The sequence below is a fragment of the Colletotrichum godetiae genome (genome assembly GCF_030913485.1).
Source record: "Colletotrichum godetiae strain CBS 193.32 chromosome Unknown BDP55scaffold_48, whole genome shotgun sequence".
Classification (NCBI taxonomy): domain Eukaryota; kingdom Fungi; phylum Ascomycota; class Sordariomycetes; order Glomerellales; family Glomerellaceae; genus Colletotrichum; species Colletotrichum godetiae.
In genome coordinates, this window is record NW_026851296.1 from 63,766 (window position 1) to 88,255 (window position 24,490).

Sequence of the window (24,490 nt, forward strand, 5' to 3'; positions counted from 1 at the left end):
CTAGTTAGACCATCGAGAGGTGAAAACGGGTTATCTCTCGTCGAGAAGTACCTGTACTTAGGAGTCAGGAATCGAAGTCTTCTAGTTAATTATCGTAGGGCTTTCATCCCAACCTGCGCCGCGCTTGTCCAACTATCCATGTGGGCGGGACGTCGGGTTTGGCAATACGCGGCGCGATGCATGACTACCGACTTGCCTAGCCTGGACTTGACCTGCCTATCTGAAGTAAAATAGGCAAGTCGTGAGATCCACTGCGGCTGGAAACTTACCTTTCCTGAACAACGCCACACGTGATCGCGGGGTATCCTCCCAAAAGGCAACTTCCAATCTGGGACGTCTTGGATAGGAAAGTTGGGTCCGATTAACGCGATTTTGGCATGCGGGGGACGTGTGAGACTACTGTGTAGATGGCGGACGCTGCCTCTGCCGTGGCCCTTGATCTGGACCCATCAGAAGACGCGAGTTTCGTCTGACGGGGACAAATTAGTGACGGGATAGGCAACTTTTGTCCCTCGGAAGACGTCCGCCTACACTAGAGACGCTTGAAGAGCATGAGAATGACCATTCTGGTGTTTCCAACGCTGGCACTCCGCGGGATTCGTATTCCGTGGCGTTTATGTTTGAAAATGAAATCAGCTGACTGTACCGGACAGAATGACTATTTCAAAGCTCGCTATACAGGCCTGTTGTTGAGCTGGTCTGCTAGCCAAGGTAGCGTCGGAATGGAAACCTCAAGATCTTCACACCTCGGCGGACAAGCTCTCCAAGTCAACCGAGACACGACTCAATAATGTACGCAGCCATAGTTCCTTTCGCAGCTTTGCTGAGCCTCTTCTCCTACTTTATCGTCTTCCCTTTAGTCGAGTACTTCCGAGACCCCAAGAGGCTGCGTCGATTCCCGGCTTTCAAACCATCGGCTGGCGTGACCAACCTGGTTTTCATGCGCGAAGCTGCACTCGGATTCCGATCCAAGACCCTTTACGAGAAACACAAGCAACATCCCGTGCTTCGGACTGGGCCCAACTCGCTTTCGTACGGCACAGTTGATGCTATCAAGGACATCTACGGGCACGGAACGAAGTGCCTCAAGGGTGAATTCTACGAAACCTTAGCAGGAACTCACTTCCACCTGGCCGATGTCGTTGATAAGGCCGATCACGCTAGAAAACGTAAGGTTCTGTCGGCGGCGTACGCATTGAAGAACCTCGAGAACTGGGAACACAAAGTCGCTGATAAGACCGAACGCTTTATTGTCGGTTGCGACAAGGCCTGCACCCAGCCCCTAAAAGAGGGTCTCCGTCCAGACCCAGCTGATATTGCCTTCGATTACCGAGCGTGGTCGAATTATTTCAGTCTCGATGCCATTGCCGACATTGGTCTATCTGAGAGACTTGGATTCCTAGACCAAGGTCACGATCTTGTGCGCGCCGAGCGCATGGATGGTTCCATTCACGAGGTGAACTACAGAGCCTGTCTACATTCCACTGCCATCGCCCAATCGATCACCGTTTGGGCGGGGGATTGGTACAAGTTCAACCATCGGCTAACGTCTCTGATCTCGCCAACCTTTCGTCGATGGTGGAACCTGAACAAGGGATGGGATGGCATCGTTTATCACCGTGCAACCCAGCGACTGAAACGCTACCAGGCTGGGGAAAAACTCGAAGATTTTTTCCAGGCTTTGATGGAAGATAAGAATGGAACTCCTAATGGGCTTGACTGGGGCGAAATCGTCGCGGAGGTGTCCATCATGATGAATGCCGGCTCAGACACGACGGCTATTGCCATGAACAACGTCATGTACTGGTTGCTGAAGAATCCTAGGTGCATGGCAAAGTTGCGCGAAGAAATCGATGCTGTTATGGAGCCAGAGGAAGTAGTGGCACCGTACGATAAGGTCAAGCACTTGCCGTACCTGCGGGCGTGTCTTGACGAGTCACTACGGATCGTGCCGCCAACGACATTTGGTCTTCCGCGAAGAACTCCACCTGAGGGTGCCTACGTTCTCGGAGAGTTCATTCCTGGAGGTACGACGGTTTCCATTTCGGCGTACATCGTCCACAGGGATCCCAAGATCTTTCCTGAGCCCGAGTCCTACGTCCCAGAGCGCTGGCTCGGTGACAAGGGCAAAGAACTGCAACCATACTTTGTCAGCTTCAGCGCCGGTGCGCGAGGATGCATCGGACGGAACATCAGTTACCTTGAGCAAACGGTTCTGTTGGCGAGTGTCTTGCACAGATACAACTTTGCCTTGCCCTTCCCAGAGTGGGAACCGGAGAGGCGGGAGGCCATGAACCTCATGCCGAGCCCGATGCCTTTGAAGGTTTGGCGCAGGGAGTTGGAGCAAGAAGAATGAGACAGGCGAGATGGCCGGGGAACGTTCGGTCAACGGTGAAGATCGGTCACGACTGGCTGGCAGTGTGATGATCTAATAGCAAATATCAAAATAATTGAAATATGACCCCTTGAGCTAAGGGAGTAAGTGAGACGAATATAAAGGTTCAACGAGTACGAATCACTATCAAAATAGGCTTACACATAACACTACAGACCGCGTTGCTCACTGGGCTTAGGGCTAATCCGCTGTTCCAGCTCGCGCGCGCGCGTTCAACATGGATGCGATTGGCATTCCAGGGGGCGACGGGGAATCCTCCCAGCCCCAAGCTTCTCTGATCTGAGACTGTCTGCTTGCCGTTAGCGCCATGTTGCAGCGACTAAGGGACAGGGTTTACTTACGCAGCAAGAGTCGGCCACCCCAGCCGCCTGTCAGTCTTGACGAGGATCCTGTACAACTCCTCTTGTTCTTTTCGGTCTGTAAAACGATCGCCCGCCATAGTGATTGCTATGCATGCGTTCCTGTAGCATCGCGACGGTCAGATGGTGGTTAAAGTAAGCGAAGATACCTGCAAACTAGCACTTACACATATGCTGGGGGTGTTCTTTCGTTCGCCTATTAACACGGCACGGCGCCGTTAGCAGATAAGTTCACCAAGGTCTATGGTGTTGATGAACAGCAAACTTACCACTGCCAGGCCGCATATCACCCGAACAGTCTGCTTGAGTTCTTCCTCCATTGCGCGGAAAGCCGTACCAAGCCTCGCAACCTTAGGGTTGTGGGCGATCAAAAGCATCCGAGCCAGATGATAGTGCTGGAGACCAGTAACTGCGGCGTCGGTGATGTACTGTTCCTCAAGCAAAAAACCAGGTTCTGGATTTGCCCACATCGCATCGAAGTACCATGGTTTGTCTTTCCACCAGACATCGAGATCCTCTTTCAATTGCGCGTAGCTTCTTACATAGTTGTCTTCTTGGCCGTAACAGTAGCTAAGACACATTGCACAGATACTTACGGCCTTATTGGCATAGTAGCAATCCATGGCGTTCTCGTCGCTATTACCGCGTTCCTGTATCCGCTGGATGCTTGGGAAGAAGTTGTGATGGACTGGACGGGTATGGACAAATGCCACGTATATTTCTTGTCTTAGGGCAAGCCAGAAAGCAGACAGTCGCAGAGTGCTGAAGTCGGCGGCGTTTTCCTGGGCGGCGAGCAGTATTCTGGTGCCCATCAGATGGGATTCGAGGGTCATTGAACCGATATCAACTTCTTCCGTGAAACGAAGAATTACAACAGCAGCCAGGAGGTTGTCGTCTACAACCGCCGTCGAAGACGAGAGCGCCGGAATCAACGATCGAAGGCAAATTTGATGGTATCGGTCGGCAATAACTCCATCGACGCCAATCGTTCGGCTTAAGCGTTTCGCAGAGGCCGAAAACATCGCGTTCAGTAGCGTTGGGCAGTGCACTGCTCTCTTCGGCACGACCTTGGCAAAGTGTCTATCGCTGTCGCACATGTCGAAAAGAGGGGCAAGATTGTCCACGAAATATCTGTAGAGAAAGGCTTCCTGGCGGTCTTGAAGGGGCCACAAGGGGGTTTCGACGTAGGTTTGATCATGATCGGCGGATGGGTCCTCGAGTTGGGGATCTATCGCTTCGAAGATGTGTTGAATGTTGGGGAAGTCGAGTGTCAAGTCTTCTCCGAGGTGAAGAAGGTCCCATTGTATGGAGGTTCCGGTATGGCCGCTTGATGCAGACGCTTCGTCGTGGCCATGGGCATCTTTGGGTGGATGTTGAAGGGCATCTGGTATAGTAGTGTTCGTATTTAGTCTTGGTCGTAAGCGTCTTGGGTGCTTCCTGGTACTGTCTCGGCTGGAGAGGTCGTCATGTGAGGCTTGCGACTTCAATGCAGAGGTTCGAGAATGAGACATTAACTCTAGGGCTGGAGAAGAAGCGTCGGATAGTAGCGCAAGATAATTATGTGGACTATCAGGTCTACGCGGAGTCCCTAGATAGGTGTTTGCGCTGCCGTGGTCGGCGCCGGGCTCCCCCGTGACAGCAGCGTGGATGTTGACCACATCTTCAGTCTCGTCGACGAAGCTGAAAGATCGGTTCGTGGTTCGCACCCAAGTTTGCCTTTCGGAGAAGCTGTACTCGCTTTTGGCAGCCCCAGTTCCTCTCTCTGGTTGAATACTTGTCGCATAAGCAGGGTTTGAGTTAGCTGGAGGAGTTCGACCGAGGCGCGATTACTGAACTTGTGTCCACGTACCTAGGGTTCAACGTGTGTCTGAAGCGTACACTATATCCGCGGGTACACTCGACTCCAGATTTTCGACAATTAGAACATGTCGATCGACTTGAATCACCTGCTCCTCGTCAGTGGCAAGCAAGGATGGCAATCAAGGCAATATTCGCCGAGTTTGAGATACTGGGACCCAAGGCCCTCAGTCACGGATAGACTCCCGGTGGGATGATACGAACACCGGTGGGAGGTAAAGCAGCCGCAAAAGGAACAAAGGGGTTGCTTACATTTCAGATGCCTATCGCGTAGAACCAATCAAGTTGTCAGAATAGGCGTTCATGATAGCTCAGAAAGACCGTGTTTGGGAGACATGGGGGAGCAATCGCGGGCCACGGGCCTTGACAGGTCCATCTCGCCGGAATATGCGTCCCGCCGCGTCATAACTCACCTTAATCTGCAGATCTACAACAGGATGCGTGTCAACAAAACTGCTTCCAGCGGCGTAACGAGCCGCGGATGGCTCCATCGGGTGAAAAAGATGATCCTACGCCACGCAAACATGGATATGTTCGCCGGCCCTAAGAAAGACGAGGGGTCGGGGTTGAGAGATGGTAGGGTTGGAAAGAATACTTACGTTACACGGATTCGTCCGGGTCTGTACTCGGCTCATGTTCTGGACCCGCCGGGTGCTGGATGTGTCCAGCATACAGTATGTGCGCTGATACGTGTGGTTCCCGCGTAGACACTGGCATGCAAGAAAACCAGCCTGACGACAGAGATTTCCTGGGCGTTGATTTGACGGTTCATAGGGGGGAGAAAGACTCAAAACGATATTGTGTGAGAGTGGTGGTTTGGTGGCGGGGGCGCTCGGGGTGGGAGACTCGTAGGATAGCTGACGAGTACTGCTACAACAACTTCTTTCCAGGCTGGCAACTTGTAAAAATGGCCAATTGACATTGGATTTAGGTAATCCTGCCGAAGCGGGAAAGTCGTTGGGTTTCGGCGGTAGGCGGAAGACATGGGAGAGATGATGGAGTGGATGAAAGCAGGTCAAATAGGACACACGAGGGAAATAAGACATACTTGCCTATTTGAAACTGGATAGGCAACTTTCCCCCGCACCCATCATGCATACACCGCTAAAACTCCACCAGCGCCAGTACGGCGCCAGACTAATTCATCCTCGTGGTGATGAGATGGAGATTTCTACACGTACCCCAAGGCTGGCTTGAATTCCCGGATGGAACCCCGGCTGGGATATGAGTCCCGCGGAATACTATCTTGTTCATGGTACGAATGCGTGAATCTGGGGAAAATCCGGGGGAAGCTTCGTTGACTGGGCACGTCTATACTTCGACATGGCTTGGCGTCTCTACCAACATGGATCCTAGTTCTCGGTATTTGCTATCTTGTCATTGGTTCACACAGCATCATGCCCTTTCCATTTTCCCGGAGGTCAGCCAGCCTGCGCAGATTAGGGTGTCATTGAAGATAACTTACCCAGAGCTTGCTACTCGATTACCAGCTATTTGGGCCTTCAACGAAGTCTAGCCAGGCGCTACTCATGAACCAACACCTCGACCGGAGCCATTTCGTTGCTCCACTGCTTTCAGCTCATCACTCCGACTGTTGATATAAAGACCTCACTCTACCCCAGGTCTTCCCCAGATTACCACGAACAGCACTCCACTGAGCACTGCCCTTCGAGTCAATTGGGAACTTCCGACTTCTCTCACTCAGCTCATCTGGCCATCGTCATTCTTCAGACTCTACTCAGCTCGTTACTCGCACTCCAAGACTCCCACTATGGAGACCAAAGACTTCAAGGAAATGGCCCAGCATAAGGAGACCGTAGCCGACGGCTCCTCTGAGATTCAAGTTAGCCTCGATGGGCTTGATTCTATTGAACAGACTCGAACGGGCAAGTTCTCGTGGCTGGTCTCCATCACGGCAGCTATTGGCGGCATGTTGTTCGGCTACGATACAGGCATCATATCGGCCGTGTTAGTTTACATCGACAACGACCTCGGACACACCCTCTCCTCGTCTGAGAAGGAACTCATCACGTCAATCACATCTGGTGGCGCTTTCATCGGTGCCATCTTCGCCGGGGCCACGGCGGACCGCTTCGGACGCAAGATTGCCATCTACGTCGGCAGCTTCTTGTTCACTGCCGGTGCCGTCATTCAAGCTGCCGCTAATTCACTGGCTCTGATGACTGTCGGTCGTCTCGTTGTTGGATTCGGCGTCGGGTCCGCAGCCATGATCATCCCACTGTATGTTTTCTAGCAGATGATGGCAAGATTGGTCACGACCTTTGCTGACATGGATACCAGGTACATTGCCGAGCTCTCCCCAGCCAAATACCGCGGCCGTATGATCGGCCTTGACAACATGTGCATCACGGGCGGTCAACTAGTCAGCTACGGCGTTGGGGCTGGCTTCGCGCATATACATGGCGGGTGGCGTTACATGGTTGGCGGCGGCGCGATTCCAGCCATCATCCTAGCCTGCATGCTGCCCTTCTGCCCAGAGTCGCCAAGACAGCTGATCTATCACGGCAAGGAACAGGAGGCCGAGAAGGTTATTCGAAAGATTTTCCCTAATGGAACGGACGAGCAAGTCCGGATGAAAGTCCGTCACATCACCCTCCACGTCGAGGAGGCCAAGAATATGAACGCCGGGAAGTCGCAATGGTGGGTGCTTAAGCAGCTCTACGTTGTTCCGTCGAACCTCCGCGCCCTGATTGCGGCGTGTGGACTCATGGCCATTTCTCAATTAAGCGGCTTCAACAGTTTGATGTTTTACTCCGGGACCTTATTCAAGCTCGTTGGTTTCAACAATCCCGTGGGAGTCGGAACCATTATTGCCGGAACCAACTTTTTCTTCACGCTTGTCAACCTGTTACTCGTAGACCGAGTCGGTCGTCGCAGGATCCTACTATGCACGGTGCAGTTCATGGGCCTATTCCTGATTGTCGCCGCGGTCGCCTTCAAATGGATCCCAATCAACCACGATCTATCTCTTGGAGAGGGGGCGACTGTTGGACCGCCAGCCATCATCGTTCTTGTGAGCATGGTGTTCTTTGTCGGATTCTACTCCTCGGGTATCGGCAACACAGCTTGGCTGAGCAGCGAGTTCTTCCCAATGGAGGTACGCGCCATGGGCACCATGATGCTGACAATGAGCTGCTGGAGTTCCAATATCATTGTCGCTTCCACCTTCCTGACACAGATGGAAAACACCACGCCATCTGGCGCCTTTGGATTTTACGCGGCCATCTGCGTGCTCGGGTGGTTCGCCATCTATTTCTGCTACCCGGAGGTCAAGAACATGACGCTCGAGGATATTCGCGAGGTATTCAATCATGGGTTCGGAGTCAAACGCGCGAGGGAGATCCAAAAGCAGATGAAGGCTGTTCGAAAGATGGATTCGGTTTCGGAGGAGAACGTCAAGGTGTAAATAGAGCTGTGAGAGTTCGGGGCCCGCGTCTGCAGAAGGTCGAAGCGCTAGTTGTACTTGGAGCAACCACGTTTTGGGATCGTTTGGACGGTAATGTGATGAGTCCGAAGGTCTGTGGTCTGTAATGAGGTAGAGCCCGAAAGCTTAAAGTTAGATAGCGGATAGAAAGATTAAAGGCTAGCCATCCACTTACCGCCAGGTAAAGTCAATCTGTTTCCGCAGCTCTTACATTCTGTTTCCGCAACTTTTATTTCATTGGCCAAGTCGATGGATCAGAGTAAGGCAGAATCGAAGAGTATTTTCGCGACAGAGTCGTCACCAGCGGTGTACCTGAAGTCAAGACTGTTTTTGAAGAACAAAGGAGGGAGTAAAGCAAGCTGGGAAACCCCAACAACCAACTACCAAATGCTGGGCAGGCTATGATGAGGGACCGTTGGTCAGATATTTAGCTGTAGGAATCACCGTATCACCCTTGCCGGCCTACTCATCCAATATCTACCTTGGTCTCACCAAAGACCCAAGCCACTGTACTATCATTTCTCAGTCGGGCTGGGTGATCCATGAGTCCGAGATCTATAATGTTCCGGCCTACCTTTAGCGGCATTGTTACCCCTAGTGTCCGCCGCCGGCACGTGCATGGGTGCTGGGCAGGGTTCGCCCTCTTTGCTACAGGCGGAATCTACCCAGAGTAGAAGACTTACCTTCCTGAATGTTTACATGTATGGCCCCTCCGGCTACAATTACCGAAGTCTCCTAGACGATGGATACCACGGTTACAGACAATTACCCAATAATCTGCCATGTGTCAACGTGATTCATATCAGAACGAGTCATTGGCTGTTCAGCCTTTAAGCGCCTTAAACCGAAATCTACAAAGCTTAGCTCTAGCATAGATATCATCAACTAAAGTCAGCTCCCAAAAAGAAAGGCACGCCGTTTCATTTCCCATACCCAAGGCGGCCTCATATCAACTCGAATTCGAGATATCAGCGAGCAAAGTGGCTTTTGGGCTGAAAACGTTTGGCCAGAAAAGTTCTTGTTAGTCAAGATAGCTTCGGCTCGAGCCCAGCTGAGACAACCTACAGGGCATGCCAAACAGGGAGAGACGTTAAGTATTTCCAGTTTCATAGTAAGTCCCGAATACAGACGCGATGTTTGAAAAGTAAGGTTTAGCCTGCTCGCCTAGTTTCGTGGATGGAATCTAATATGTCTACCGTGAGATCGGTGCATATGAGATGATACGGCACAACGGTTGGTCGTAAGTCGGGATCAGAATGATCCCTATGGGCTTTGTGGCCTTGACACAGTATTAGAGGGTAGCAAGTACCTTGGCTGGATAGCACAATTTAGTATTTACAGATCAGATTAGGGGGTGTATGGCTACGAGAGTCACGGCGTATCACCCACGCGCCCTTGAGTGACATGTTATTAATGACCGCAAGACAGACCTGTCAAAGGACTAGTCAGCAAGCGCGCGGTATGTGTCAACGCGGTCTACTCGGCCAGCATAGCTATTCCTTTGCATGATGTAAGGCAGGATTTTTGCCGGAGGCAACATCCGGGCTGAACAGGGACGAGACCCAGTGCCCCTGATCCGCTCTTTCCAAATTAGGCCATGGGCTCCCCGACTCCGTAGAAGGGCCCGTGATTGGCTATGCTGTATAGAACCATCGATACAAAAGATACCATCCATCTCCGTACAATTTGGGATAACCTAGATTTAATGGAAGAGCGGGCCCGAGCTACACAAAGCTATGTTTAAAGTTGGTGTTTTCTTAGAAAAGTTTGGCGTAAATCGGTGGTACTGGCTTCGGATGGCGATAGCATGTATGTAAGACGTCAAGACAAAGATGGGGTTATTCAATTTTGCTAGGTAGGTATTGGTCTGCCCAGTATTATGTCGGCTGCAGGGACCCGAAATGGTAAGGGCAGAAGCTCGAACCTCCCCGACTTTACGAATAATTATACGAAAAAACTCTATGTAAGGAAGTCAAGCCGATGCCGTCACCATGGATGGTGCACTAATTTGAGGTAGTCTAACGCGTTCCTGCCCTTCCGCTTCGTCGCAGCATACGGAGTAGATGGGCAGTTATTAGGACACAAAGATTTTCAGATGATCCGGTAGTTCTGCAGAGTCTAAGGTCCAAGACGTTTGCGACTCTTTCTTTTCACTGCAGGCATGTCCTGAAGTAAGCTCGGGAGTCGAGATTGATTTTTCTTCCAGGTCATCTGTTGCAGGCGTTGTTCAAACGAAATGCCCAAACCCTCTCGAAGGAAAGACGGCATCGCCTCCCCGCATGAATGCTACAAATTTGCTGCACTGTGTGGTGAACATCGGGGCTCGACCGCCGTGTGGGTCTTGCGGCGCAACTCATGGGGCAACACTCGGTGAAGGTGGTTCAGCGGCTCGGTGAGGGCTTTCTTATCGGATTATGGACGCCGACGATAAGAAGATGGCCCCACCTGCCGAACCCAAAAATTTGACCCTGCAAAGACGGCATGGGGAACTTTTTCCAGCCAAAGTCGAGTACCAGAACCACCACCGTCCATCAACACCAATTGACTACAACACAAAATCCACAACCATGGCCGGAACAGCTACAAAGAAGCGGACAAACGATGGCCGCCTTGCGCCCCCAACCAAGAAGCAGAAGAGACAAGAAAAGAAGCAAGCCGAGCCCGCCTCCGACAACGAAGAGCAAGAATTCGACGCGGTAAACCTCCTCGATTCTGACGATGATATTCACAATGCGGCCGTCGACGATGGCGCTGCCTCGGACGACGACTCAACGAGCTCAGGCGATGACAAGCTCCCAGCACCCAAGCAGAAGACGAAACCAGCCCCTAAGCCGAAGAAGAGTAGAGACGCGCCCGTGGGCACCGACTCGGATTCCGACTCAGAAGAAGATGAAAGTGACGACGGCGGCAACCCCAATCTCATCAAGTCCAAACGTAACGATCCGTCTGCCTTCTCAACGTTCATGTCGAAAATTCTGTCCACCAAGCTCTCCAACGCGAAACGAGCAGACCCCGTCCTTGCCCGCAGTGCAGAGGCCCACCAGTCCGCCCAGGCGGCCGTCGACCAGGCGCTCGAGTCCAAGGCGCGCAAGCAGATGAGGGCACAGAGGAAGGAGGCATTGGAAAAGGGCCGCGTGCGCAACGTGCTGGTCGCACCGGAGACGGAAGAGACGTCAACGGGAGAGATGGTTGAGACGGAGCGGAGGCTGCGCAAGGTCGCGCAGAGGGGTGTGGTCAAGCTTTTCAACGCCGTGAGAGCGGCGCAAGTCAAGGCCGCCGAGGCAGAGAAGAAGGCACGCAAGGACGGCGTCGTGGGTGTCGTGCGGAGGGAGGAGAAGATCAACGAGATGAGTAAGAAGGGATTCTTGGACCTGATCGCGTCCGGAGGAGGAGGTCTGAAGAAGGGCGGATTGGAGGAGGCTTAATTCAGAATGGATACCAATGGATACCAATGCCTTTGTACAGGCCGGGCTGTTTTACCACCCATCGTTCACCAAATTTTGCCAAGGTTTATAATCTTAAGAGGAGTGATGTTATTCCCTCCCACCATCCTTTGATACCCGCCAATATCTAGCATAAGCCGAGCCGAGCCGATGTATCCCATCCGTGATGCCGCGCTTGATTGAAGAACACCTCCCCTATTTTCCTCCCCGGTAGACCTTTTCCCTTCTGTTTTTGACACGATGTATGTATGATATAGTACAACTGATTAAATAATTGTGTGGTATGTCGCTTCCAACGCCGTAATGCTGAAAGAGTGCGCTTGCTATTTGAAGTCGCTGGCCTGGAGGTTCCGTGTCATCGAGGGCAGCTTGATCTTGAGGCCGTCTAGCTCCTTTGTCATCGTTATCTGGCAGCCCAATCGACTTGTCTCAGTCAATCCAAATGCCAGGTCAAGCATGTCGTTCTCGTCATCTTCGGGCTCGGGCATTTTCTCGTAGTATTCCTCTTCGGCGACGATGACGTGGCATGTTGAGCAGGCACAAGAGCCTCCGCAAGCACCTGTGGATGTGTGGTTAGCATGTGATTGATCCCGTGGTTACCGCCAAGAGTGCTGCTACATACCCTCCATCTCCAAGTCGTTATCTTGCGCAACGTCAAGAAGGTTATCCCCTTCGCTTACAGCGATCTTGAACTCGTCTCCGTCCTTATCGACGAATGTCACCCACAGCCTGTGGTATTTCATCAGCATAAGCCTCGGTAGACTGTGGTGGACGGTCTCACTCTTCGCCCGCCTTCGGAGGGGTGATGTGGCCATGCGCTTGGACAGCCGAAGCCGAGAAAGAACGCGCCGTAGGCGACTGAAGCTGTCTGGAGGCGAGCTGTGTCGGCCTCTTGGATACAATCTGGCTGTGGATGCTTCGGGTCTGCCGTTGCACCGGGCGGGCCTGTCGGCATGCGCTGGCAGCCATCCTGCAGAGGCTTGTGCTGAGTCTGGTTGAAGACATGGTTGTTTGGTATGAGTCCGTTCTCGGCTTCACAGCCGGGATTCTCGATTTCTTCTCGGTGTAAGGGGAGTCGATGGGAGGCGCGCCGGAAGTTCAAGGGCACGGTGGAAGGAGAAGAAGCAACAACGAGGGGCTATGAGGCAATTGTACACAAACGACACCACGGTCCAGCAGTCAGTTGAGTTGTTTAGCTTGCTCGGTTCGTGGGTGGTGGGTGCCCGCAAGCAATGACAAAAAGTTGTTGGAAAGCTTCGATAAATGCGCAAAGGAACTGTGGAGATGCATTGGATTCAGGGAAAATTCTATAGGCCCGGACGCCTGCAGGAGCTCCGATAAGGCCCACACCTCTCGGGCTTATCGGCCGGCGATTCGCAATATTCCGCCTCCGGAGATCCCTGGACCGCTGGAGCGGAGGTACGTACCTGGATGCTGCCGTCACCGCTCACTGCTCAGAGTCCTCCAGCTGGAAGGGGCGGATCCCATTGGCGGTCCGGTTCAACAGCGGAGTCCTTCAGCTGTTACCAAGCACCAAAAAGCATAAGGGAAGGCACGTCCACTGAGCTGTCCACTGTCGTGTGTGCTGGCCCCGCTAGCCTTTATCTCCGAGGTGATTTCCATTTCATCATGCAAAATTGGTAGCAAAAGTGGAAAGCTTCCGAAATCATGCATCACGAGAGTTGAGCCATAAACAAACGCCAAACGAGACTATGGCTACTCAACGAGACGGGGTGAATCCCCTCAGACCATACTACAAGCCGCCGACCATAGGAGAGCCTCCCGACCCGACATCAGCCTCATCTGCCCCGAATCCATTTGCCCGCCATGGAGCCAATGCTACGAGCGAACGGTACGCGTCAAAGGCACGCGACATGTTTTCCGACATCGACTACAAAGACTACATCAGCGAGCCGTCTCCTTCTGTTGTTCAGACTGTCAAGGACCTCGTCGACGAGCTGCTATGGAAATACACCTCCGTCCTGATGGCCCAGCCTTTCGAGGTTGCAAAGACGGTCTTACAGGTCCGGAGCCATGATGACGTGACTTTGGCGGCAGTACCGACACCTGTGGCCACTCCTGTCTCCGAGAGAAGGCGTTCCGGCTATGGAAACACGGCATACGATGAAGCTGATTCGGACTCGGATCTCGACGAGCCTGCCTACTTCACCTCGAACGTCCCCAGCACGCCGACCACGTCCTATTCCAGGGACCATCGGAGCCGTCAGTCTCCTTCCTCCTCCACACCTCCACAGACACCGGCAGCGAAGCAGCAGTCCGTGCCGGCTCACCAGATTACAATCCGTCGATCCGACTCGTTGATGGAAGTTATTGGTCAACTGTGGCAAAAGGAGGGAGCTTGGGGCGTGTGGAAGGGATCGAATGCAACGTTCCTATACTCTGTGCTTTCTTCGCTGTTGGAAAATTGGTCCAGAAGTGCCCTGAGTGCATTGTTCAACGTACCAGATCTCGGCGTCAAGGAAGATATTGATCGGCTGATTGATATTGCCTCGCCCTATCCGTGGGCCTCCCTGTGCGTTGCCGCTACTGCGGCCGTTGCAACGGGCCTCATTCTCGCACCTCTGGACCTGGTGCGCACAAGGTATGTCACTGGCTATCTCATGTTTACTCGGGTTTCAATGCAGTGCTAACTCCTGGGATAGACTACTCGTCACACCAATTTCAAAGGGGTCAAGGAGAACACTTTCGACTCTGCGAGCTCTCCCATCCTACGTCTGCCCCTCTTCGCTCGCAATCCCCACAATCTTCCATTCGCTCATCCACCCCATCCTCACCCTGTCGACACCACTCGTCCTACGGACCAGGTTTCTTATCGACAGCCGCGTCTCTCCGACCACATTCTCAGTCGCCAAGTTCTGCGCTTCCTCGGTAGCACTGTTCGTGAAGCTTCCTCTTGAGACCGTTCTCCGGCGCGGCCAAGTTGCCGTCCTCTCCACTCCCGCACATGTCCGGGCCCTTTCAGGAAAGGACCAGAAGCTCGAGACTATTGTCCCGGCTGGGCGTTATAACGGTGTCCTCGGCACCATGCTTTACATTATGAATGAGGAAGGCACCCGGGCGATCCCCACCGCGCCCGCACCGGTGAAGAAAGTCAGGGGCGGCAAGCCCAAGGTTGCAGAAACGGTCTATCGCAAGGGCCAAGGACTTGACGGCCTATGGCGCGGCTGGAAGGTCTCCTGGTGGGGCCTGGTCGGACTTTGGACCGCCGGGGTCATCGGGAACAGTGCCGAGGGTGAATTCTAGAAGAGGGATTTTCAAGCGAGCTGTCCAATGGCCGATATGCAATAACTTCAACCAACGGCCGAATGCAAAGTGCGAGTGCGAACAACAAAACAAGCGACTGTAATTTTGCTGTACTAGAAGTGTACTTGGGCTGCGGGATTCTTGGCGTTATGGGGACAAATTTTCGAATTTCTGAACAACTCTCTCCTCCACGACCATGATGAGATACGGTATGATATCCTCCTTTCAAATTTTGATTGCACCAAAGCGAAGCAAAGGAAAAACATCCATCGAAACGCGGTACTCTCTGTACTTTTTTTCGTCCTGCTGGAATCCAAACTCCATAGTCTCAGGGGCCACCGAGCCACTACTCCTAATAAAACATTCTGCGTTAAACTTAGTCTTTTCCGTCACACTCTCCCATTAAGCCCAATTTATGTGCGAATCTCAAGGTTGTGTTACCCCTCCGTCAGATTTAAATACGTCCGTATCTGTGGGATTCCACTAGAACTTTCTTCGTACGACGTCAGAAACTGGCTCGAGGAGGGCGCCAATACATTTACCCACCAAGTCGTGCAGGGTGCCTGCATGGAGAATGCAGCTGTCAGTAGTACCAAGGGGCTCATCGTGGCAGGTCATCTGCGGATTTTGGGCATCTATCTCTCCTCCAGGAACGCCAATGAGTCAATGACAGCCTGGCAGGATGTTTCCGCCCCTATGAGCGTGGCAGGATCCGCGAAGCCTCTCCTTTACTATTAGCCACCGGATGCTCGAGTGCCCGTCTTCAAGATGGGCGCCACAGCTCTCCGGAAGCTGTCTACACGCCATTCATGCACACTGCAAGCCTTTTCCCTCAGGATCCGAGGGGACATGGACTCTAGGCAGACAAGGGCCGGTATCGTGGGTTCTCGTCCAATGGCAGCATGTCATCGTGCTTGGATTATCGTGTTGGTTCGTTGCCATAGGGGGTCTGCCTGTCTGGTCTTTCGCATGGAGAGACGGCCAAAAGAGGACGACGTCCGATGGATGACACAAAAACTTCAAAAGGGGACCAGCGCGGCCTGTCCTTTCGTAAACTGTCTTGTTGCAATCACCTTATGCATCACATCTCAACTCATTCTTCATCGCTTCCTCACGTACTTCAAGCTACTCAATATCTCCCTTTCTACCTTCAACCAAGATCATGGCACGCACTTCAATCTTCCGCGTGAGCTCTGCCTTAAACGCTATATTTCTCACCTGCATCATCCTCAAGCATGTTGCGTTGGGCGTTATCCGTTCTGCAATGCGCAATGCTTGCATGGTCGTTCTCATGCCCTTCATGTTCTTCCACATCGCCATCATCGAAGGCTGAGACACCAGTCTTGGGCGAAAACCCAAGATTCAAGACGGAGATGGCAACATGGAAAGCCTGCCGCCACTGCCTTTCCTTGGAAAACGGACATACCTATATCAGCAATACGCCCTCGACTACATCGTATCACACCAAATTCCCCACTCAGAAGGCGACAAGGCATACTTCAACTGCATGTCAGCAACAGGGCAGCTTCAATAGCGACAATGCCACTAGCCTTCCGGCCCATAACGCTCCCGCGTGTCAACTTGCCAAGCATGCCATGGTCCATCCACATGGCATCGCTGCACCCCAGACGCGGGCCACCGCCAGTTTCGAGCTCCCGTCTTAATACAAAAGCATTGGATAGGAAAGCAAGAGTCCGTTCTCGGAGGCCATCTATACTTAGGCGTCTGTTTTGCCCGGCTTTCGACCCCGAAGAGGCGTTTACGTTGACGAGGCATCCGCTAAGCATGGCTGGACCGTCCTATCCGAAAGCGTTTGTTTTGCAGCGATCTAAACCTAAGATGAAGAGGAGGAACCTGAACTTTTCGCAATCACCGAGTCTGTGGCATCGGATGTTTTTTTCTTTGGACAATAGACGACGGGTTACATACACAATCACGCAAGATGTTTTGCCAAGTCTACATGTCCTTCTTCAGCCAGCTTGCTCTCCCGTTTAGGATGGGACCAATCACAAAGTCGATGAGTGATTCAGGCGATATCTCAATCCGGCCCTCGGTACCGGCTCGAGTGAGGAGACACACTCTCTCTGAGCCCTGCATCATTCACAACATCGGTACTGGCCAAGTGGTGCGCCCCATAGATCAATGAGACTACAAGTAGGCGTAGAGTGACAGGTCAGGATCTTTGTCATTCCAAGGGGCGCTATCCAGACTGCTGTCGCCCTTCACATATGCACATCCTCACGCGGTCCTCACACGCTGGCAGTCAGCCACGTTCTTATGTCTTCCTGTTTGAGGCATGATTCGGAGGTTCCGACTCCTGATCCCTCTTGCGTCTGGAATGGAGCCTGGAAACATCTCCACCATGATCTGGCAGACTTCAGGTGTGGCTTCGATTCCAGCAGCTAGAATGTCTCCGTGGAGAACATCAGCCTCCCGTGCCTCCCTCTGACTCGGTGAGGGATCTCGTCCAGGTATGCCGCCCTGCCAAGTTGGTCGTGTAAGGTAGATAGTCCGAAGCAGTCCGCTGGACCGCGATTGGGCCACACACGCCGCCGATGGGCGGACGTTGAGACAATTGGTAACATATCTTCACGCTATCCTGCTTGACAGCAGGCTAAACTGTCGGGGAAGTACGCTAGTCGGTAAGCATCGTTTCGTGTTTTCACGGAACAAATTTAGACGCCCTATGTGTCTCGACCGAGTTCTTTCAGAGACAGACACCCTGACCCAAACATTTGGAAAGCCAGTAGGCATCGTCAACTTTTAGTACCTTGTCCTAAGATCTGACTAACCAGAACCTAGGTCGTCGTGGTCGATTGCCTCTCATGGCTCGCCAACTCCAGTCGCGAATACGGGTTCTGTCGAAAGGGTTCCCGAAGACACTCTCCCTTGCATCCCTAGATGCAGAATTTTCTGCGTCTAGCTCCCGCGCCTCTGACACTCGCTTCTGCAAAGTTCCAATGTCATTACTAGGAAAATTTTATCGTCGACCACCTGCTTCGGCCGCGGCTCGCTTCCGTAGTTGGTGACAGAAGCTCCCAGCCGTTTGCGACGGGCGGCTAAATTTTGATATATCTCTCAGATACCAATAGCATGTCACTTTCGGAAGGTTGAAAGACACGTGCCTAGTTAGTACTTAGTTTCTCCACGTGGCGTGGGATTGGCTTTTATCTGCCCCTGCTTCCGGCAACATGTCGAAGAGTTTGCCGTACCTCATAGCTCGGAGTAGAAGGCGACGACATTGTACGCACCAACGAGAAGCCAGAATCGGCGGCAAACTCTTGTCACGCGTTGAACTTTCAGCTAGCCAGGGAGACAACGGCCAGCCTCCCTTTCGCGAAATATAAGACCATGTGAGGTAACACCGGTGCTTGGAATGTTTGACTCTGCTATCCCTAGCTCACACATGGTGATCTCACGCGAGTAAACTCACCGGGACTATCAAGTATAAAGCTTTCAGACCAACGCTTCCAGTAGTTTCGCCCCTGAAAGAGGGGATCATCAGTCGTTCTACTTTTGTTTTCACACATTCGTTCTTTTCATTCGTTGCTCATCCCTTCCTCTTCGGACGCTTTCTAGCCCCGACTCACATTCTTTTCATACAATGGGCAACCGTAAGACAACCGGCCTTCTAGCCGTCTTGGCATCTGTCGCTTCGGTTACTGCTCACGGTCACGTCACCAACATCGTCGTGAACGGCGTCTCATATCGCAACTACATCCCCGTCCAGGACCCATACACCAACAACCCTCCACTTGTGGCCGGCTGGACGATAGACCAGCGTGACAACGGCTTTGTCGCACCTGATGCTTACAATGCCCCGGATATCATCTGCCACAGACAAGCAGTATCGGGCAAGGGCCGAATCACAGTTGCTGCCGGCGATACTGTGCAGCTACAATGGACGGAGTGGCCTGATAGTCACAAAGGCCCCGTTATGGACTTCCTGGCAAACTGTAACGGACCTTGCAACGCTGTCGACAAGACGGCACTCAAGTTCTTCAAGATTGACGGCGCTGGTCTCATTAACCCCCCGCAACAGACAAACCAGTGGGCGGCAACAGTGCTGATCAATAACGGCAATGCGTGGTCCGTCCGTATCCCGCCCAATGTTGCCCCAGGTCACTACGTTCTTCGCCACGATATCATTGCCCTCCACAGTGCTGGTCAGCAGAATGGAGCGCAGAGTTATCCCCAGTGCGTCAACCTGGAGATCACCGGTTATGGGACGGACAACCCAGCTGGCATACCGGGAACCGCTCTCTATGGAGCCAATGACCCCGGCATCCTGTACAACATCTACCGGGACAACCTCAACGACTATGTCATTCCCGGTGGTGCCATCATCCCCGGCGGATTTTCCATGCTTCCGCAGTCGAGGATCCAGATCACTGCCTCAGGCAGCGCTACCCCTTATGGCACAACAATCCGCGCAAGCTCAACTGTCATGGCCTCCGCCAGTGTCCCAACTTCGAGTTCTGTTGTTCCTAGCAGATCATCAAGTACAATCAGCTTCGGCAACTCGACTTCGGATACTGTCACTCTCATCACCACTTCCACTACTGCTGCGACAACAACAATCACACTTACTCGTACAAGTTCGACCTCCACCTCCACCTCGAGCTCAAGCAGTGGCACCGGCACCAGCAACAACTCTCCAATCAGCATTACAAGAACAACGTCTCAGACGCCGTCACCCACGACCTTCCTGACCATGACCACGACGGCACCGCCCGCCGGAGGACCGACTCAGAACCTGTACGGTCAGTGCGGTGGCTCAAACTACGCCGGTCCGACCAGGTGCCCAGACTACGCGTCTTGCGCTACTATCAACCCGTACTACGCGCAATGTACCCCGGGTCCTGTGCCGGCGGGAGCTCAGTCTCTGTATGGACAGTGTGGCGGCATGAACTGGCCGGCTGAGAGCCCGGCGTCTTGTGTCCCGGGCGCTACTTGCAAGACGGCCAACCCGTACTACGCTCAGTGTACTCCGGTATGAGTTGTATAAATTTCGGCTATGTCACTGGATGATATTGCGTGGTGAGGAATGGTGTTGTTGAAAATGGAGCGTCGGCGTTGTATGGAAACCTGGGCGGAATTATTTCTTTCAGCTATTTGCTTCTTCATCATGTACTTGTTATTAGTATCTAGATGACCTCCTTTTTCAAAAGAATAAGCCCAAGAGCTATCACCCAAGTCTCACTCGCCTCTTCATTCTTTGTCTGACTTCAGATGTAACAAATTCTCAATGCTCTCTGGACTACGTTACTTCCGTCATGGCTTTATGCTAATGCGAGTTTACAGAATATGTCTATAATCGAGATCTTACCTGAAGAAGGTCTGGAGCAGTCTATGTGATGTCTTGATCTCATCGTCAAACAGACTTAGGAGTCGAATCCCGTGGGTAATCTTAGTATGCTAATTGAATGACCCGAGGAGGCTGGCTAGCGGTCCCTCGTACCTACTCTAGAGACCGATCGTCGATCAAGAGACTAGCCATGTTCTAGACCTTGCCGGCCTCTTTGCTGTATTAGACGGCGTGACACAACAGCTAGTTCCCGCCTTTGCCGAACGTCTCAGATCGCATGTGTCACGGGAAACTGTGCCTACTTTCGCCACGTCATGAGATCTCCCTTCTTCGGCACAGAGCATGAAGTCCCGTATTCGACGGATACTCCCATCCTGTAGGTATTTGTGCATGAGCGTTAAATCGCCGTTTTAAGGGCTTCCTCAACTTCATGGGCAGACCTTGGACGGGGCCGTAGCCTATACCAACATTAATCATGGATTTGAACAGACAATAGAACAAGATCTAACGCTGGCAAGGCATTCAGTTGCCCAAAATCTTTGTCTGTGAGGCGACAACGAATGTCTGTACACCCAATTGATCTAAGACCTAATATGTGACTGCATTTATAGTGAACATTGTGAAACTTCAGATCGGATGATCGACGTCTGATGTTGTCTTTGTTCCTGTCATGTTTGTTTTCCACTGACCATGCCCTCATCTAAGGCTAGGAGAGCGAAGACATCTGGATCTAGAAACACGATCTATTCAATAGAATAGAAAACCTATAAAATAACTGTCTCTGCTTCCATATGTGCCCTCTTATCATATTTTTCACTACATCATCATCAGCCAGGAATTCACTACCAGTAACACATTCTTCGATATACCCCTTAAATCATCATGGCCCCTCTTTCTCACGTCGTCTCTGCTGCTCTTCTCGTGGGAGGTATTATAGCATCTCCGACTGGAAACGATTGCGAGCAGGTCACCTCATACGTACTCACCGTAAGTGACTCTCCTACGGCGAAGAACTACGTGACTGACCTGCGCTTCAGTACAAAGACATTGGCTCGAGTGCTTTTCCTATCTTAAACCCCGTGTTCCCGCCTACCCCTTACAAACAGCTGAAGTACTCGGGTCTCGGAGTCAAATCTGTCGGTGGGGCTCTCAGCCCCAACCTCCGCGAGAACGACTTCTTGGTGTACGGCACCATCACCACGGCCTCGACACTGGAGAGCCCGTTGATCACCAAAGACTATGAAGGGTCAAAGGTGAAGAGCTTTGAGCTCGAGACATTCGACTTCCAGTGTGTTCGGACTGGTCTCGAGAATGAGAAGAGGCCTTGCAAGCTCACCATTAAGGGAGTAGACGTGAACGGTAACACCATCACTGAAGATTGCCCATATGACCCCATGGCTATTGGAGGAAACTTGGCAAAGTGCACCCTTGTGAACGAGAAGAATCTCAAGAGCGTCAGCTTCGAAACCACCAGCACTATCACAGGAACAACCATCACGTACTTGACGGCCATGGACAACCTTAAGGTCAACGTGAGGGCGTCAACTTGTTGAGTGATCAAAATCTGAAAAACCTCTCTCTGTTCTTGAATTTCAAGTCTCGAAAAGTAAAACTGCGAAAGGGAACGATAACCATGGGAAAATAACTTCTCGAATTTAGGAGCAAAGTCGCATCTACGAACATTACTTAGAATGCGTTTGGAGAGGAGGACGTGGATGAAGCATCCTCGTTGTGCTAGGCGTCATCACCTTCTTTATCAGCAAACCATACAACGTACCACTCATTATATCAACCTAAAATACAAATATTTATTGCTGTCATGGTATCGTCGTTCTACTCAACACACAGCAACGGCTACTACACCACCTCGCAGTCAAGTGGGTCTAACGATGTCGTGTCTCTTTCTCAACGATTTGTCTCCCTGAGCTTACCCGAAGCTATGAAACAAATGCGTAAGGCTGATCGAAACATTCATCCCAGTCTGTAGCCCCTCCATCCCAGAAGGTGCGAAGAACATTCTTGGCGTGCATTGGTAATGGCGTGGCAATGTCCTTGGCTTGCTCCAAGTAAAGCTCTCCTACAAGCCGACGTTTGTCTACTCGAACTGAAGCTTCGATACCAGCAACAACCAATGGCCATTGTACTGACTTTCTCACTTGTGGATGATTTCTCGTCTCTTCCATGAGAGAATATAGACGATTCCCGTGCATGGTTCTCAGCATTGTCAAGCGATGGACCTTAGGCAAGGCTCCAACACTCTGTAGCGATGAGATGCAGAAGACGGCCACTGCAGAGTGAAATATCGAAGCGATCAGATCACGGTGATGCCTGTTTTCGTAGAAAGAGTCACAGTCTGTTCCATCAAAACTTTCGATCCTTGCCACAATTTCCTCTGCAACTACATTCGCTGTTGACTTGTCCATCGCTTCATGTTCCTTGGAGACCTCAGCTCGAAGGTGATTAATCCGCGATATTTCTAAGAACAGCGGCATTGGACAAGGAATGTGTGGGTGCAATCCGAGTGGATAAAACTCCTGGATTAAGTCCATGAACTCTTCTTGAGGACAGATTGTGACTTGGTCGTGAGGTGGGCTCGTCGTATTCGCCGAGGTCATCACACTACGTTATCGTTGGGGTTAGTATCATGGCCCAGATTTACCCAACGACGTTGGTCTTACATCATAAAAGACAGGACCATGGCTTGGAGATATGTCGCCGATGTGGCCCATTTTCTAGCACCTCCACGATATTCGAGCATAGCCAGGAGACCATCTACATGGTGCCTCCAGTGCGGCGTAATACATGCGTTGATCTATTCGTCATGGATCAGCGCTCATTGTAGCTACATGGAAGAAGCTATACGCATCATTTAGACTCACCTCGGACTGAAGAAGAAGGATGACCCCTGTGAGTACAACATCGCTACTTTGGGTCTTTGGATTGGCGATATCTTCGTTGATGGCTCGGATCGACAGACCTCGGTGGTGGTGCATTCGGTGTTGTGCATGTAATATAGAAGGACAATCATTCTTCCATTCTTTTTGCACAAGCATACGATGATGGTACGCAATTCCAACCAAGTTGTGCGCAATTGAGACTGGCAGATATTTGACGACCTTGAGAGGAATTTCAGCGATAAATACGTTGCTCTTTCGTGAGTGCCCCGACTTAGTGTACGGATAGAACACGTCGTTATCTAAATAGTTTGACCGTTAGAGCAGTTTGAAAGGTTTCGGTGATGGCGAGATCTTTTATCAAGTGCTGTGCAACTTACAGTACTGGACAGCCTCGAAGACGTCGCAAATGTCAGTCCTCAGAGTGGAATGGAAGACAAGCTCGCCGCCAATTTTGATCCTGCTTGCAGCTTTAGCCAACGCTTCGCTATCCAGGGGCTCCTCTGGGCGTTTTGGCCTTGGCGTTCTCTTTATGATCTTCGTCGTGCCAGTGCCTTTGTCTACCCCACGCCCTTTGCGTCGAGTACGACAGGTGACTTTGCCAGGTGCGAGCCAAGTCAGTGGCTTTCTGTCATCGTAGCCAGGGCAAACGATGCCGGAAGCACGACATTTGTTACAGACTGGCTTTACAGAGTCGCAAACAAGCCGACGACGTTGACACTCCCAGCAACGTCGCTTCTCTGGGCTCTCTGGCGATGACGATGGCTGAGGTGATGGCAACATTATTGTAAAAGTGGTTGACGACATTTGTATTTCGAGGCGTGGATCAGGTCCGAAAAGGTGCAGTTCAGCCCTACCCGAGTGACAGGTTAATATGCACCAGCGTTACCAAATTGAGTAAGAAGAAGTCGACGGGACGAGACAGTCGAGGGTTGAATTTGGAGGGGTTCAACTCAGGCCAGATTCGCATAGGCTTGGATTTCTTAAGTATCCTATGCTCCGGGTGCGCGGGCTGCCTTGCTTGAGCCCCAATGTACAACACCAAATAAGACGATCCGCTTATCAGTTGGTCTTGGCCAGAGTATTTTCCTATTCCGGTCAAGACTGCCATGCTGTGCTTTGCCTTGGGGGCAACAAGTACAACCGCCGATCAACATTCTCTCAGCCCTAGAGGACTCAGCGTCTCAGCCAATGTGGGAGGGGTGATGGATATGTGGGGGCTTATGGTATCGCGAACCAACAAATCATTGACCATCGCGGGCGCCTGCCTACACGTGTCTCTCAATAGGCCAAGGATGATATCATTGTCTTTCGTTGCCCTAGAGTCGGCCCCCTGACAGTTCCTTTAGGCAGAAGCAGTCCGCAGACCTGCTGCGTCGGCCCTCACGGTGGCAGTAGAGGGAAGCTTGAACCCCTGTACTCAGCTGTGCTTCCACACTCACACTCTCAATCCAAGCTGTTGGCCGATCCCTTTGGCTGCTATCGATAGACCTCGGTTGAACTTTTCGACACCTCGAAAGGATTT

At 51.9% G+C, this 24,490-nt stretch overlaps 11 protein-coding genes across 11 annotated transcripts; 8 read left to right on the forward strand and 3 right to left on the reverse strand.

Annotated features, from left to right (window-relative positions):
* Positions 1-307: 307 nt before the first annotated feature.
* Positions 308-2,489, forward strand: BDP55DRAFT_676308 (cytochrome P450). Its single transcript, XM_060575805.1, has one exon. The coding sequence runs from the start codon at positions 791-793 to the stop codon at positions 2,354-2,356; it is 1,566 nt and encodes a 521-aa protein (XP_060425279.1). The 5' UTR covers positions 308-790; the 3' UTR covers positions 2,357-2,489.
* Positions 2,203-4,605, reverse strand: BDP55DRAFT_295874 (uncharacterized protein). Its single transcript, XM_060566583.1, has 5 exons — positions 3,024-4,605; positions 2,922-2,950; positions 2,737-2,856; positions 2,537-2,684; positions 2,203-2,470 (listed from the first exon to the last, which is right to left on the reverse strand). Exons 1-4 carry the CDS (start codon positions 4,263-4,265, stop codon positions 2,576-2,578), a joined length of 1,500 nt encoding a protein of 499 aa, XP_060425280.1. The 5' UTR covers positions 4,266-4,605; the 3' UTR covers positions 2,203-2,470; positions 2,537-2,575.
* Positions 4,606-4,617: 12 nt separating this feature from the next.
* On the forward strand, positions 4,618-5,597 carry BDP55DRAFT_676314 (uncharacterized protein). Its single transcript, XM_060575806.1, has 4 exons — positions 4,618-4,700; positions 4,864-4,874; positions 5,025-5,038; positions 5,211-5,597. Exons 1-4 carry the CDS (start codon positions 4,680-4,682, stop codon positions 5,528-5,530), a joined length of 366 nt encoding a protein of 121 aa, XP_060425281.1. The 5' UTR covers positions 4,618-4,679; the 3' UTR covers positions 5,531-5,597.
* A 785-nt stretch (positions 5,598-6,382) lies between these two features.
* On the forward strand, positions 6,383-8,076 carry BDP55DRAFT_771784 (general substrate transporter; the record flags this gene model as incomplete). The annotated part of the gene is made up of 2 exons (XM_060581120.1): positions 6,383-6,852; positions 6,913-8,076. The coding sequence occupies 2 exons, from the start codon at positions 6,383-6,385 to the stop codon at positions 8,036-8,038; spliced, it is 1,596 nt and encodes a 531-aa protein (XP_060425282.1). The 3' UTR covers positions 8,039-8,076.
* Positions 8,077-10,623: 2,547 nt separating this feature from the next.
* BDP55DRAFT_560837 (Rrp15p-domain-containing protein) lies at positions 10,624-11,481 on the forward strand (the record flags this gene model as incomplete). Its single annotated transcript, XM_060570025.1, has 1 exon — positions 10,624-11,481. One exon carries the CDS (start codon positions 10,624-10,626, stop codon positions 11,479-11,481), a length of 858 nt encoding a protein of 285 aa, XP_060425283.1.
* A 170-nt stretch (positions 11,482-11,651) lies between these two features.
* Positions 11,652-12,655, reverse strand: BDP55DRAFT_295907 (2Fe-2S iron-sulfur cluster binding domain-containing protein). Its single transcript, XM_060566584.1, has 3 exons — positions 12,281-12,655; positions 12,122-12,228; positions 11,652-12,058 (listed from the first exon to the last, which is right to left on the reverse strand). The coding sequence occupies exons 1-3, from the start codon at positions 12,502-12,504 to the stop codon at positions 11,823-11,825; spliced, it is 567 nt and encodes a 188-aa protein (XP_060425284.1). The 5' UTR covers positions 12,505-12,655; the 3' UTR covers positions 11,652-11,822.
* A 342-nt stretch (positions 12,656-12,997) lies between these two features.
* BDP55DRAFT_676318 (mitochondrial carrier domain-containing protein) lies at positions 12,998-15,168 on the forward strand. Its single transcript, XM_060575807.1, has 2 exons — positions 12,998-14,101; positions 14,163-15,168. The coding sequence occupies exons 1-2, from the start codon at positions 13,212-13,214 to the stop codon at positions 14,761-14,763; spliced, it is 1,491 nt and encodes a 496-aa protein (XP_060425285.1). The 5' UTR covers positions 12,998-13,211; the 3' UTR covers positions 14,764-15,168.
* A 515-nt stretch (positions 15,169-15,683) lies between these two features.
* On the forward strand, positions 15,684-17,012 carry BDP55DRAFT_676322 (uncharacterized protein). Its single transcript, XM_060575808.1, has one exon. It carries the CDS (start codon positions 15,733-15,735, stop codon positions 16,756-16,758), a length of 1,026 nt encoding a protein of 341 aa, XP_060425286.1. The 5' UTR covers positions 15,684-15,732; the 3' UTR covers positions 16,759-17,012.
* Positions 17,013-18,367: 1,355 nt separating this feature from the next.
* Positions 18,368-19,762, forward strand: BDP55DRAFT_560708 (glycosyl hydrolase family 61-domain-containing protein; the record flags this gene model as incomplete). The annotated part of the gene is made up of 2 exons (XM_060570014.1): positions 18,368-19,243; positions 19,451-19,762. 2 exons carry the CDS (start codon positions 18,368-18,370, stop codon positions 19,760-19,762), a joined length of 1,188 nt encoding a protein of 395 aa, XP_060425287.1.
* A 1,138-nt stretch (positions 19,763-20,900) lies between these two features.
* On the forward strand, positions 20,901-21,817 carry BDP55DRAFT_718992 (uncharacterized protein). Its single transcript, XM_060578427.1, has 2 exons — positions 20,901-21,058; positions 21,109-21,817. Exons 1-2 carry the CDS (start codon positions 20,954-20,956, stop codon positions 21,622-21,624), a joined length of 621 nt encoding a protein of 206 aa, XP_060425288.1. The 5' UTR covers positions 20,901-20,953; the 3' UTR covers positions 21,625-21,817.
* Position 21,818: 1 nt separating this feature from the next.
* BDP55DRAFT_676328 (fungal-specific transcription factor domain-containing protein) lies at positions 21,819-23,990 on the reverse strand. Its single transcript, XM_060575809.1, has 4 exons — positions 23,346-23,990; positions 22,951-23,267; positions 22,750-22,883; positions 21,819-22,690 (listed from the first exon to the last, which is right to left on the reverse strand). The coding sequence occupies exons 1-4, from the start codon at positions 23,770-23,772 to the stop codon at positions 22,009-22,011; spliced, it is 1,560 nt and encodes a 519-aa protein (XP_060425289.1). The 5' UTR covers positions 23,773-23,990; the 3' UTR covers positions 21,819-22,008.
* Positions 23,991-24,490: the final 500 nt, after the last annotated feature.